At 35.9% G+C, this 12,766-nt stretch overlaps 1 protein-coding gene across 2 annotated transcripts in view; it reads right to left on the bottom strand.

Annotated features, from left to right (window-relative positions):
* Nucleotides 1–477: 477 nt before the first annotated feature.
* NCKAP1 (NCK associated protein 1) overlaps nucleotides 478–12,766 on the bottom strand; it is a 61,411-nt gene continuing 49,122 nt past the window's right edge. Inside the window, exons 27-31 of one of the 2 annotated variants that reach the window (XM_082285069.1) lie at nucleotides 11,316–11,409; nucleotides 9,637–9,753; nucleotides 5,822–5,931; nucleotides 2,906–2,995; nucleotides 478–2,314 (exon numbers count right to left, since the gene is read on the bottom strand). In XM_082285069.1, the coding sequence (XP_082141195.1) occupies nucleotides 2,198–2,314; nucleotides 2,906–2,995; nucleotides 5,822–5,931; nucleotides 9,637–9,753; nucleotides 11,316–11,409 (528 nt within the window). In that variant the 3' untranslated portion in view covers nucleotides 478–2,197. The remainder of the gene's footprint in view (nucleotides 2,315–2,905; nucleotides 2,996–5,821; nucleotides 5,932–9,636; nucleotides 9,754–11,315; nucleotides 11,410–12,766) is intronic. The other variant, XR_014226572.1, reaches the window with a different exon arrangement.

Genomic DNA, 12,766 nt, shown 5'->3' with positions numbered 1-12,766 from the left:
TTGCCCAAACCCAATCAACACATGGATGATGAGTCCACATGATTCTTCTCCAACTTTCCCCTTCTGTGGTTTGTTCTGAGCTTGCCCAAGTTTTTGCAGGAAGTAGTTAAAAAGCAGTAGTGTAGTTAAAAAGGTATCACCTCAGGGATTTGTGTGCCAGACACCACATGTAAGGGCTCCCACAGAAACAACCAAGTCTAAAAGGTTAATGTCTAAATCTAATCCAACTGTGTCAGAACCAGCTTCTTGCAAAGATACTGCACTCATTACCTATTTGTCAGTGATTACCTATTTTCTAGGTTTGGTTCACTAACACCACAGACAGTGGAAATCTAGGATCTGAGACAAATGGACACATACAATTGTTTTGTATTTAAAAAGATTAAAGACACAAAATAGGTTATTTCTTAAACTGGAGTTTTTCAAGAATCCATCCTGAAAATAGGCATTGTTTTCCCACAAAAGGCTACATCATAATCAAAATCTTAACTGAAATCAGAACATTTGAATGTATTAGATAATAAATATTACAGAGTAGAACTCTTATGTCTTGCATTCAACCTAATTACTTTATGAACAAACTTCTTCAGTATGGTACTAACTTATCAATTTAAAAACACTACCACAGTTATAACATAAATTGCACAATTAGGAAAAATATAGATGTACTGTCTTACTTCCTTAGGACAATTTTATTCCAATACTTTTTTCCTCTGGACAGAGGAAGCTATTGTAACTGAGCACACAACAGCTCTTTCATAATAGAAAAAGTTACCAGCATGCACAGAAGTTGCACCAAGAACAGGGGCTCTATACAATGTCCAGAGCCTGTTGAGGAACACACAGCTTTTATACATCGGGGATTACAGGGCACAACCATCTGGTCAGCTTTCAGGCTAAATGAGCCCATGCTATCCTGCAAGGCCAATTTGCATGACTGATAAAAGAGGGACTGTTATACATCTTTCTCCGTCATGCCTGATGTTATGGTTTTAGCAACATTTGCCTGTTCTAGGATTATTTCAAGTTTCATACTTCAACAATACACTTATTTCTATGGGTACAACTGGGATCACTACATGCTATATAAATGCTTTTCTTGCTTTATTATGTAAAAATAAGATTTAAAGGATAATGGCACTAAACTGACACTTTTAACATTGCTTTTAATTCCTTCTTCCAACTTTTTACAAGATTCACTATTGCAAAAGCCAAAAGTTGAAGGATTAAAAGAAGTCTTCACATAAAAGCTCTAAGGATTGATATTTAATGAACTGTGAGATTTAAATCAATGCACAACAGCACAGTTAAACCTTAAAATACTAGGATAACATTTATATTAAAAATAATTCACCTACAGATAATACAGTCTAGTGTTTATTGTATGTTATGGGAGGTACACTTGAATTTCAAAAATTTAAAACATATAAAAAGTGGTTAAGGGCTAACATTTTATCAACATGTGATAAATGTGTAAGAATGTTTATTATACAGCAGGGTACAATGGTAGTGTTAATGCCAACAGGGCACCACAGAAGTTAGTTTAAAAAAATTTCCACTATGCTTTATACAAACACCACCACTTGCAGTTGTTTAAGAGTATTGGGAGAGGATTGCTGTCTGTAGGATAAGCAGTCCTACAACATTTTTAGTGTTAGATAGTGTCATAGTATGTAGATCAGTGAATGCTTCAAAATAAAACTAGAAATGCTGCAATTACTTCACAGAAATGCACATCCAATATTTGTTTTCAATAAGAATAGGTACAAGTTTATAACTCTCCCTATATGAAATAATTTACGCACAGATGAAAACTACTCTATCTAAAATAATCACTACATACATTTTTCTTCTGGGAAATAAACAAGCAGTTTTTGTTTTGCATGATCAATATCAAAAAACATATAGCAGAAGTAGTATTTTTAAAACACAACTGATGCTCTGAAGTTAAAAAAAAAAGAAAGCAACGAGAAAAAAATTTTTCAATGAATGATGAATGTGCAACCTAAAATCAACCAAGCTTATATTGTAGTACAACCATATTAAGAAACCACTGTTTAGGAATACAACTTTATGGAAAAAGTTTATAATTCACAAAACTGTTTGTCAGGCCATAAAGTAAAATAGCTCCACAGTTTACGGATCAAACTGAGGCCACACAGATGCGTGCTATGTCTTATCTCCAGTAAGCAGATACTTAGGCAGAAGATGTAACACTTTGTTTGTAGACAGCATGGTATGCATTTCTCAGCAAGACGTAAGGAAAACAAGACTCCAAGAGATCCATTGTCAGGAATGGAGACTCCTGCACAATCTGAAAAATACCAGAAACACAAGGTTTTGCAGAGCATCTTCTACTGCATGCTACTGATAATCTATTTCACGTAGATCCTTCCAGCCTGCATCACACCACCACTCACATATTTCACAGCAAAAATAAATTGCACCAAGTTTATAGTAGTATTTCTCCCCTACATTTAAACACACTGCTTCTCAAAGCAAGTATTTCGCTTTCCTATATAAATAGTCATCTTCCAAAAGATACTGAATACTGAGAGGAAATCCTCTGAGCAGAGAGGATTTTCTCCTACACACTCCGAACACTGCTTCTTAAATGTGACATTTCGTTTCAATATTGTATGTACCAAGTGAACAATGAAAATTATCTGAAAGCGTGATACAATGTTCTAAGCAATAAAAAGACGATGGCAAAAATGTGTGCATGCTGGGGGAATGAAAAAAAAATACTGACATTAGAATGCCAGGAAGAACAAAATAAAAAATTATTTCCACTGGTTTGTGAGCTACAACACTCAAGGGGAGACCCAAAAATCCTTGGCTGAACGATGCAGTGTGGAGCCTATTCCTTAAGTCAGTAGCACAAATAAAACACACAAATGCTCACCATGTCTAGTAGTAGGTAAACAGATTCTCGGTTTCTTGTAGTAGTTTTGTCTGTCTCCTGGCCAATCTTCAGTAGACTAGACGATGCAAGCTACATAAAATGAGCATTTCAAAGGAATAAATAAAGCATTGATGAGCTGCTGCTATTTTGTTATACAAAGCCAATGGACTCTGTATTGTACTAATAATGACAAAGGAAAGCAAGTAATCCTGAGCACACGAACCACTGGGCTTTAGTCTCAATGTGCCATATTGGCTTATTCCTAGTAGTGTTTAATAAATGACATAAGCTATTTTAATATAAAAAATGAATTAATTTATTGCAGAGAACTTTTTGTTGTAATCATTGGTTGACAATTTATAAAGTCTCCTGAAATCAGTGACAGAACTCCCAGGGGATCAAGATCTCACTTCTCTGTCCTTCCCAATATACATTTCAACTTACTGCATTTTTGTAAGGTTTAAAGTGATTGAAATTTTTATCGATTGAAATTTTACCCATTTTGTAACAGAAAAAGTTTTACTTCCTAAGCTATGTTTTTAATTGAAGAAATGTCATCCGAACTGCAAATTAAAAATATTTTATCAATATACCTTCCGTACACACTCACTTCATGGTTACCAAACCGTGCCTGGATAAAAAATATTCATAGTAGCTGTAGTTACAGTTGGCATCTGTATGATAGACGGTTGTGTAAACTGGTGGTGTGATTAAATATGGAGTAGAGACTAGACAAGGTAAAGTCTTGTTAGTCTCTAAAAAGGGAGGAAATTATGCCTATTGATTTTTGTCTGGTTTTCTTCTATGTATTCTCTGTATTTTTATACATACATTTGGAGCTCTGTAGCCCATTGTATTAGTGCCTAGTTTTCCCAGTACTTTTCCATGCCTTTTCCCTAGGCAGAAAGCCAACACATATTCCAGAGCTCCAAGCCCCAGGGGGTACAAGGCCCCTGTGCTATCGTGATTCTTCCTGGCTACCAAGGTTGAGAACAACTCTTCGAGATACATTTTTATAAACAAAGTACAGCTAGTACCAAGGGGGGGGGGGGGGCTCTGGAGAAGGGGCCTGACGGGGGGGGGGAAGGTGGGGAGGGGAATTGCATCATCACTTGTCCTCTTAATTGGTGCTTTTTGTCAATCATGCTAATTTGCTAAACTTATAAAAACTGTATTCACCCCATGTGGGTGGGCTTTTGTGGACATTCTTCCATAACTGTCCCTGAGGCTCCAATAAAGATCCACTTTTATATTACCTCCCATACTAATATTATCTCGAGTGTGTTGCTTCATTTCTAGGTTGAAAAAGGCATCACCATAAGCAACCCTAGAAACTTCTAAGATGCACTTAGGTATTTACAAGCTCAGGATCACAGAATACAGTAAAATGCTTAATTTGTAGATGTCTTGATACACCGTGTTTTCATGCCTAACAGAAATTTGAAAAAAAACCCTTCCAACTTTCAGATGTACAATCATCATTTAGGCCCTCACATCAAGCAATGGCAACATGCCTAAACCACGTTTACCAGAAAAGGATTTTAAATTAAAATACTAACTTCAAAAATCTAACTCAACACTCCTCTTGAAAAAACTGTCATGAATCAATTTTTAATATGAAATCAATATGCATACTTCAAAAGATACATAGTACACACTCATCAGCATTAAAGAACCTCCTAAGTTCCTTTCATATTTAATTAGCTTGGACAGGAAAGCAGATCATCTTCAGCAGCAATTTTTTTCTCAAGAGAAATGCTTTTCTTTCAGACTAACAGTAAGTGTTAAAATAGTAAGATTAACAAAATATCTGAACCATCAAGTCATAGTCTGTGCAGTAAAAGCAGTGGTTGGAAAGCAGTCTGTAACACTAAAAGAATGCAAACCTCATACCAAAAGTGTTTTTATCATATGAAACTATACTGGTTTCCTTCACTTGTCAAATGTATGCAACTTGATACAACCATTTCTCTTTCATGTTTTACAGCCAACAGTTGCATTAGACAAGGTCAATGGCCATAGGGTTTTTTCTGTTTTACAAAATGCAATGAATTTCCACAAGTGAAAGATTCTTTTAAGGAAAAAAAAAAAAAAGAAAAATTGTTTATGTGAACTTCTAGTCACACAAAGTTACCTAAAATAAAGAGGGAGGGGCTTTTTCTCCACACATTTTAATGCCAAACAGAAAAATCAAAATTCACTCAAAATCAACAGTAATTTTTAAAAATTAAAGTGATGCTGCTGTTTTAGCCTTTAGTTTCCTTCAAGTACTGGCTAATTAAGAGCCATTTAAAAATTTTTATTTCTACGCAAGCAGCACACCAAAATGTACTTAAAACACATCATCATGACCTTAAGACTTCTGATTTTTTTTCTAAGCATCACTAAAGATTACAAGTAGCTTTCATCATCAATCTCCTCTGAGGCATAAAAAATTTCATCTTCCCAACTAGCCCTGTAACATGCTGCTACCTGGCTGTTTAAGAAGGGCAGGCATGTCAAAAGGTACAACGCAAAAGCCACTCTGAAGTTTATTTTACTTTTACAAAGAAAGTAACTAGCTAAAGTATCCACCACATCATGAGAAAAAGTCAGCTAGACAGAATTTTGATTTTATATGCACTGCAATTTTTTTTATTCCAGTCACGGGCCACACAACATGAGAAACGGTATGTGCTAAAATACTAGATTATACTGAAAAAAATTATGACACTTGCACCGATTTACTCCTCTAACTTTCCAACCTCCCACAAAAGTGTCTATAAAGAACTACTGCAAAGTTTAATCTATGTCTGGACTTGCATATAGAAAATATGCTTCTCTCTTGTGCATCAAAAGCAGATTTCTATGAAATCAATTGCATTGCATCCCGAATCAACACTACATCTTAAAAAGTAGCAATAAAGTTATACATACAGCCAAAAATTCTTTAAGACGGTCTTCAATGCTTCCCTTGTGGATGGTAAATAAAGCCGCAGCAATCTGATTGATAGCTTTTGCCAAGCAATGAATGTTGTTGCAATGCCCTAAACAAAAACATACTCAAATCACCTCAGCACCATGTTGGAAAAGACAGTATTCTTTGGAAAATATCACCAAAGATTAAAGACACTTGTGACAATGAAAGAACTTTTAGCATCTTACACAATGGGAGTAAGGTACTCTTCCACACTGAACTTGCTATCAGGAAAGCCACCAGAAGTACAGATGTCCCTTCCAAATCCTAATGATCACAACAACCTGAGAAAGATACTTTTAGAAATAATGGATATATTGGATAATGGGATATATATAGTCTACACAACTTCAGAGTGTTAACACTTGACTAGGCCAAAAAGACTAGATTTTCACAAGTCAATTGACCATTTCTTTCCCTCTGTCTAAATGAACATCTCATGCTTAGACAGTAATCCTCAAAGAGATCTAGAGCTGCTCAAGAACAAAGGTGTTCCATTTCTGATTTTCATACGTAACATCTTGCCCAAAATTCACCCAGGCTTCAGAGCCCTAGAAGGTGGTTAAATTACACCAGTTTTCAAAGAGAGAACTGCTCCTCAGTAAGCCTGATATTTCTTCCAGGCAAACTAAGTTAAATATACCACTTTACAACAAAATTAATATACATTTGGGCAAGTATCTTGGGCAAGTGTGAGCACATGAAAAGGTCTTTGAAGGAGTTAACAAGTACTCAAGTATGCAAACACACTGATTCTTAACTTATTTTTTGACCATTGTTGAGCACTGAGCTCATCTTTTCATTCAGCCATTTATCATAACTCCAAGTTCATGCTTGAATAATGAGGTCAGCTGGACCCCATCACTCCACATGAGAAAAATCCATGTTTTCTCCATGCATATCCCTGTTGTTACTTAAAATTAATTTTAGCTGTCATTTTTTCCCCAGTTTACTCAGTATCATACCTCTCTGCAGCTCTTCACTCCTCTAATACCCTCAACAACTTCGCATGATATATAAATTTTCTCACCTCACTCTTCAGGCCCCCCATCCAGGTGGTCTGTGAATATGCTGACTAGTAGGTCCTAGTGAAGATCCCTGTGGATCTCCATCAGCAGGGCCCCCAGATTTGATACTCCAACTTTGTCTCCTATTTTTACATGAATATCAGTCAAGAAAATCTGTTCTGCTTAATTCTGGTTCAAATTTGAATTTGTCTCTGAAGAGGCTCGTTTTATTCAAGTGACTTCATTTTTATGTCTCAGGCTGTAGAAAAAGCATCAACAAGGGAATTCAGCAAAGGAACTGCTGTCTTCCAACCGGTTTTAAGTATTTAGAAAAGAACTATGGCTCTTGCAGACTTGCAGGTTCTATTCTAGCCTCTAGTTGACAAATTAGACCTCTAGCCTGGTATTTGACTAGCAGTTCAGATTCTGTACTGGAAACAAAAGTAAAGGTCTGTTAGACTTTGATCTGGAACTAGTGTAAGAAACAGACTTGATCTTGAAGTAGGCAGAGGGAATGCAGACATTGCTACAGCTGTCCAAGCACTGTCTGTATTTGGGAGATATGTCTTGCCAAACTAGAAAGCTGAAACTCCTTAAAATCTGTGACTTGTTGATGGATTAATTCAGGATTTGTCCAGGGAATTTACTTCATAAAGCAGAATTTATTAAGTTCACATTCTGGAAATACCATTGATATTAAGTGTTTCAAGCCAGATGTTCTACAATAAGGGCAGAACACAAGAAAAAGTAGTATTATGCAAGGAAGGCAGGAATGACAAGGTCTATTCTGTTAGTTCAGTTATTTTTGAGGAGCAAACATATTTTATGTATACCTTTTGCTAGATTTTCTCTCAATAAAAGAGCCCACTCAGTAAAGAATTATGTAATACATAGGCCATGTCTCACAGAACCAGTAGCAATTCCCAATATGGGCTTATTTGAGCTCAAGATGTAACTTCTCTCCAGTCACAGTTTCATGTCATCTATTAACCGTACTTTAAGGACTCACTTTGAAACAAGGCTTTGCCTGACTTCATCAGAAGAGTTATTTAATGTAAATGAAACGACATAAACTGGAATATTTAAGCTACATGATATAAAACAGGCAGAAAATAATTATCTGTTGTTTCAGCCTGCTAAAAACAATGACTAAGAGGGTCTCAGGAAGAGACAAAGTTTGAGGAAGGCAAACCCACCTGAGCTCTAACCTGCTTGAGAACCTCTAGCTAGCCTGACATATTCTTAGCAATTAATCTGAAGAGGGGTAAATGTGAAAATATAATCACCAGTAAAACTTTCAGTACTGCCCTCCTGGCAAGCCATACAGATTTTGAGACTCTACAGATGGTAAGATCCTTTGAAGGAGAAAATGGTAGCAGGAAGTACTTCCAGAGGATTTCTTTTATAAAACTGTAACTAGGTAATTTTTAAGAGATATGATCTTACATACACATAAACAAGTTCATTTGGACTGAGTAAAGACAGTCAACCTGATTGCCTTCAATCAAGGAAGTTTCTACCCGTGCCCCTCACCAATCACAGTAGATATTCCCTGCTCTTGCCTATATTCCAAGATTTTTATTCAAGCATCATGACTTGGAAAAAGCTTGCAAAGAGCAATAGAAATACTACGAGAGCACAAATAACAGGAAACAACTCTGCAAGTTACAGATTGTTATCCCCATTCATGAGAAAAAGCTTTTACCTTGAAAATTCTTAACTTTTCAAATCAATATTCAAGTTCTACTCATAAATCAGATTTATATAACATTTTTCACAACTGGAGAAGTCTACACTATCTGTTTTAAAATGAAACTAGAGTAAACAGATCCCTAATCATTCAAAACTGAAGAAAAGACTGATTAAACCCATGTAAAACAACAGTCCTGGGTCTCTAAAAAACGTGATTTGCATACTACATCGAGTGATACATAAAGCTTTCAAAATTTTTGGTATTTTCCTGGTACTTAAAATTTTCAAAAGCCAGTTTACACTTAATTTGTGTGTTACAATTTTGAGCAGATTAAAAATAATGCAACTTTAAAAACTAGTTAGAGAAAACATGCATCCCACTGAATGGAAGCAGTATAAACATGGTCTTTTATGTGAGTCATGTTATACATTACAAAGGAAATAGCTTGAACAGCCAAAAGGTGACTTTTGTATGTATTGGAACAGCACTGTCTTTTTTCAACTTAAAAAGAGAAAGAAAACTTCTGTGGATTACATGCAAAGAATTTTATTGAGGCAAAGATTATTTTTTTAAAATAAGGAAGTTGAACTATTGTGTAGGAAAGAATTCTGTTCACCACTTACACCTTCCAGATTCTGTTTTCAAAACTCTATGCTTGCCAATATGAACAACATATTAAATAAAGACACCTTGTATGACTGGCCCAAGGCCAATGTAAAGATTACTGAAATATTAATATTTATGAGAATATATTACATTAGATAATAAGTGTCACACTAATTAATGCAGAACGTGTGCTCCAACACTTACATGTTAGGACAAGACTGCCCCCTGCAGTGTCTGAACTTTTCTGAAAATTGCCAAGTACCAAACTAATTTTTCATAGAAAGTTCTCTCAGATAAGAGTTAAGTAAATGCTTTTTACAGTACTTTCAAAAGAACTTGCCTGAATTAAGGCTAATTTTTAAATCTGCTCACTATAAAATGTAATTAAATATTAAAGGTGAATGTATTCAAGACACAAGAACTATTGTGAAGACAGCATTCCCAGCAAATACTAAGGTGACTACATTACCTTCGATGGCGGGGCTATACTGAGACATCACATTACTAGCCAAAGTTGGCAAGGAGACAGCCACGAAGACCATTAGAAGGCAAGCAATTTTATATTCTTCTTCTGGACTAATGTTTTCTAAAAACAAAAATAATGAAGTTCTTTAATTACAGAAGTAATCTTGAAATATTTCATTTTAGTTGCAGGTAGATTAGAATGTAAAATGTTTGACCAAATTGAAATATAAAGCAAAATCCAACGAAGTCAGTGTCTTTATTGTGAAAGGAGGAAGATTAATTTCAGTCTTGCCTAAAGACACAGAGTAGGGCTGCAAAATGTCCAGTCTGTTATCTAGGAGAATAAAAAGGAGCCACTGCCATGCTATTACTTCTAATGATTTAGTTACTAAGTCTTTAATATGATGAGCAGACTAGTAAACCTTTCATGCTGGTATATAAATCCAGTTATTGCTCTAAGGTAAGAAGAGCTTCTCTTGCACTCTCCCTTTGGCAAGTGAGCAGAAGGTGATGGTGTACTCATGTCAATTCACAGTAAAACCTTGTGCCTACAAAAATAGCAGCATCATCACACATTAGCCTAAGATTAGTTGACAAAAAAGGCAACAGTTGGTGACATACAGAATTTCTCTCTATGAAAACTGAATAAAAGCAAAATATTTCAAACTCCAAAGCTAACAATCAAAATACAAGATCATAAACCATTATGAGAATATACAGAAATTCTCTGTCTTATTTACCTAGCTTAAACATTTCATAGTACCACAATGAAAATAATCTATTTAAAATGCCATTTCAGATATCAGATACCTTACAAAGATATACTTCTGTATACTGTGCATATAATGTAGACAGAACAAATGCACTTTGGGTTGCTTTTTTTTAAGTGCACAAAGAAATTGTGCTTGGGACTTAAATTCAAATATTGAAATGCTCCTCTGTATTTTCCCCTCTCAAAATAACTACTATTGAAGCAAGAAAAAACAACTTAGGTAGCATTTAAAATATTCATGGTCTCATTCTAACATTAACTATCCACGACGCACAGAGGGGGAAAAAAGTAATGAAATGCTCAGTAAGGAAGATAGGAAAAAAAGCTGAAGACCATCAAAAAACACTTAGGAGTCATTCATGTCTTTGAACATGCCAGAGTAAACAAAACTGAAAAGCTTAGACAGCAGTGCCTTAAAGCAATGGAGAGGAAGCATGATATATGCTAATTCTCTAACATGTTTATTTTACTATGTTTTCCCTTGTAAACTTCAAGTTAACAATTGTAGGACACACTGGTAACAAAATATTGTGAAATTCATGAGCTGCGTTTAGCTCTTAATGCTTACTTAGGTGACAGATTCATCACACATCTGTGCAACAGAACTGATCAAGTTGTTCACAAGACACTTGTATTGTCACTGTTCTTAAATTACAGCAGTGGTCACCATTAAATTCCTTCAACATCTACCTGTTATCATTTTCTAGGTCAGCATGTCCATTCATACATATTTGAAAAGATTCTCAAGCTAACACCAATAAACAGCAGGCACAAGTAATTCATCCTCTTGTGCCATTTATGAAGTTTATTGAAGGAATACAAAGGAGTCAAGATACACAAGTTTCCTCCCAGCACTTTAAACACTTCTATTCTTTTTTTAACATTTATATTTTGAAACTGGAATGTCTTACCTGATTTTTGGGAAGACAGTGCTACGACCAAGGCAGGATCAATCTCACAGGGCAGTCCAGCAGCTGATGACAGTTCATATACATTCATTGCCACCTGAGGACCAGAAGAAAGACAACACTGAATACTTCCATGTAAAGATGATGAAGCACAGTTTTGGGGGTCATGTTTAAAATGAGTTTGAGGCACTACGGAATTTTAGAGATTTGGCAAATATTAGACAGAGACTGCAGGTTTTGTTTGCTTCTAACCTCCAATGAACAGCTGCGTCTGTACTTTGGGCTCCAGATGGTAATTTTGTTGTGTCAAGCCAAACAAAACTCATATACTTTCCTACATTACCTCCAAAGCAACAACCTGACTTCCAATTAGCTGTTTCTACATCTTTCTTTAATGTTCAAAAGAAACTAACGTATTTTCTCTACCAGATCTAAAGTATCAGCTAACACCTACAAATACGGCATTTTTAACCAAGATCCAAAAGTCACAATCTGGTGAAAGAGAGTAATGCAGAAATCTTACAAGACGCAAATGTTACACAGATTCAGAGTTCATTGACTCCAGGCCCCAAAAATTACAGTTTAAGTGGCCACAGCACTTTGAGGAACTAAGAACATCTTAAAATGTATTCCATTTCCCAGCCCATCCCAGGATGTCTGTTTTGTTACCATTAACAAGCATTCAACACTGTTGTTTTCTCTTTCCATTTACTATTTCAACAAAGTTTCTGAAACCACAGTTCAGACGACTCTCTGCAAAAGCAGGTCTACACCAAATACAAATGAATACAGGAAACACTAGTGATGTCTTACTGACATTAGTATTCAAGAAGTATTACACTTTTCCCATAAATTTTCATGTATAGTTGAGCAGTTCCATGTAGTGAATACTGTGCAGACTATCCTTGTGTACTCCAGCCCGGCTACCTGAGGGCAAGCTTTGGTATGAAAAGCATACAATGCTGTTTGTACAGTCCTACATGAAAAGAATTACAGGGCATGCTTTACAGCCAACAGGCTCAAAAGAATCATAGAATCCCAGAATGGTTTGTGTTAGAAGGAACCTTAAAGTCCATCCCATTCCACCCCCTGCCATGGGCAGGGACACCTTCCACTATCCCACGTTGCTCCAAGCCCCATCCAACCTGGCCTTGAACACTCCAGGGCTGAGGCAGCCACAGCTTCTCTGTGCAGCCTTTGCCAGGGCCTCACCACCCTCACAGTCACGATTTTTTTCCTAATATCTAATCTTAAACTACTCTCTGTCATCTTAAAGCCATTCCCCCTTGTCCTGTCAGTACATGTACAGTGGAACAAATGTAAGCCTGTTTCTAAAAGCCTGTATAGACAGCTCAAGAATTTAATATTAAAAATATCCAAATAAAAGGAGAACAAAATCCCATTTTGACTGTCACCCCAAATCATAAGTTTTGGGAATAGTAAAATAAAAGTAA

The sequence above is a fragment of the Coloeus monedula genome, assembly GCF_965178545.1.
Source record: "Coloeus monedula genome assembly, chromosome: 7".
In the NCBI taxonomy this organism is placed as follows: Eukaryota; Metazoa; Chordata; class Aves; order Passeriformes; family Corvidae; genus Coloeus; species Coloeus monedula.
Note: the sequence above shows the minus strand (reverse complement) of the source record. Positions and strands in the feature narration are given on the sequence as shown.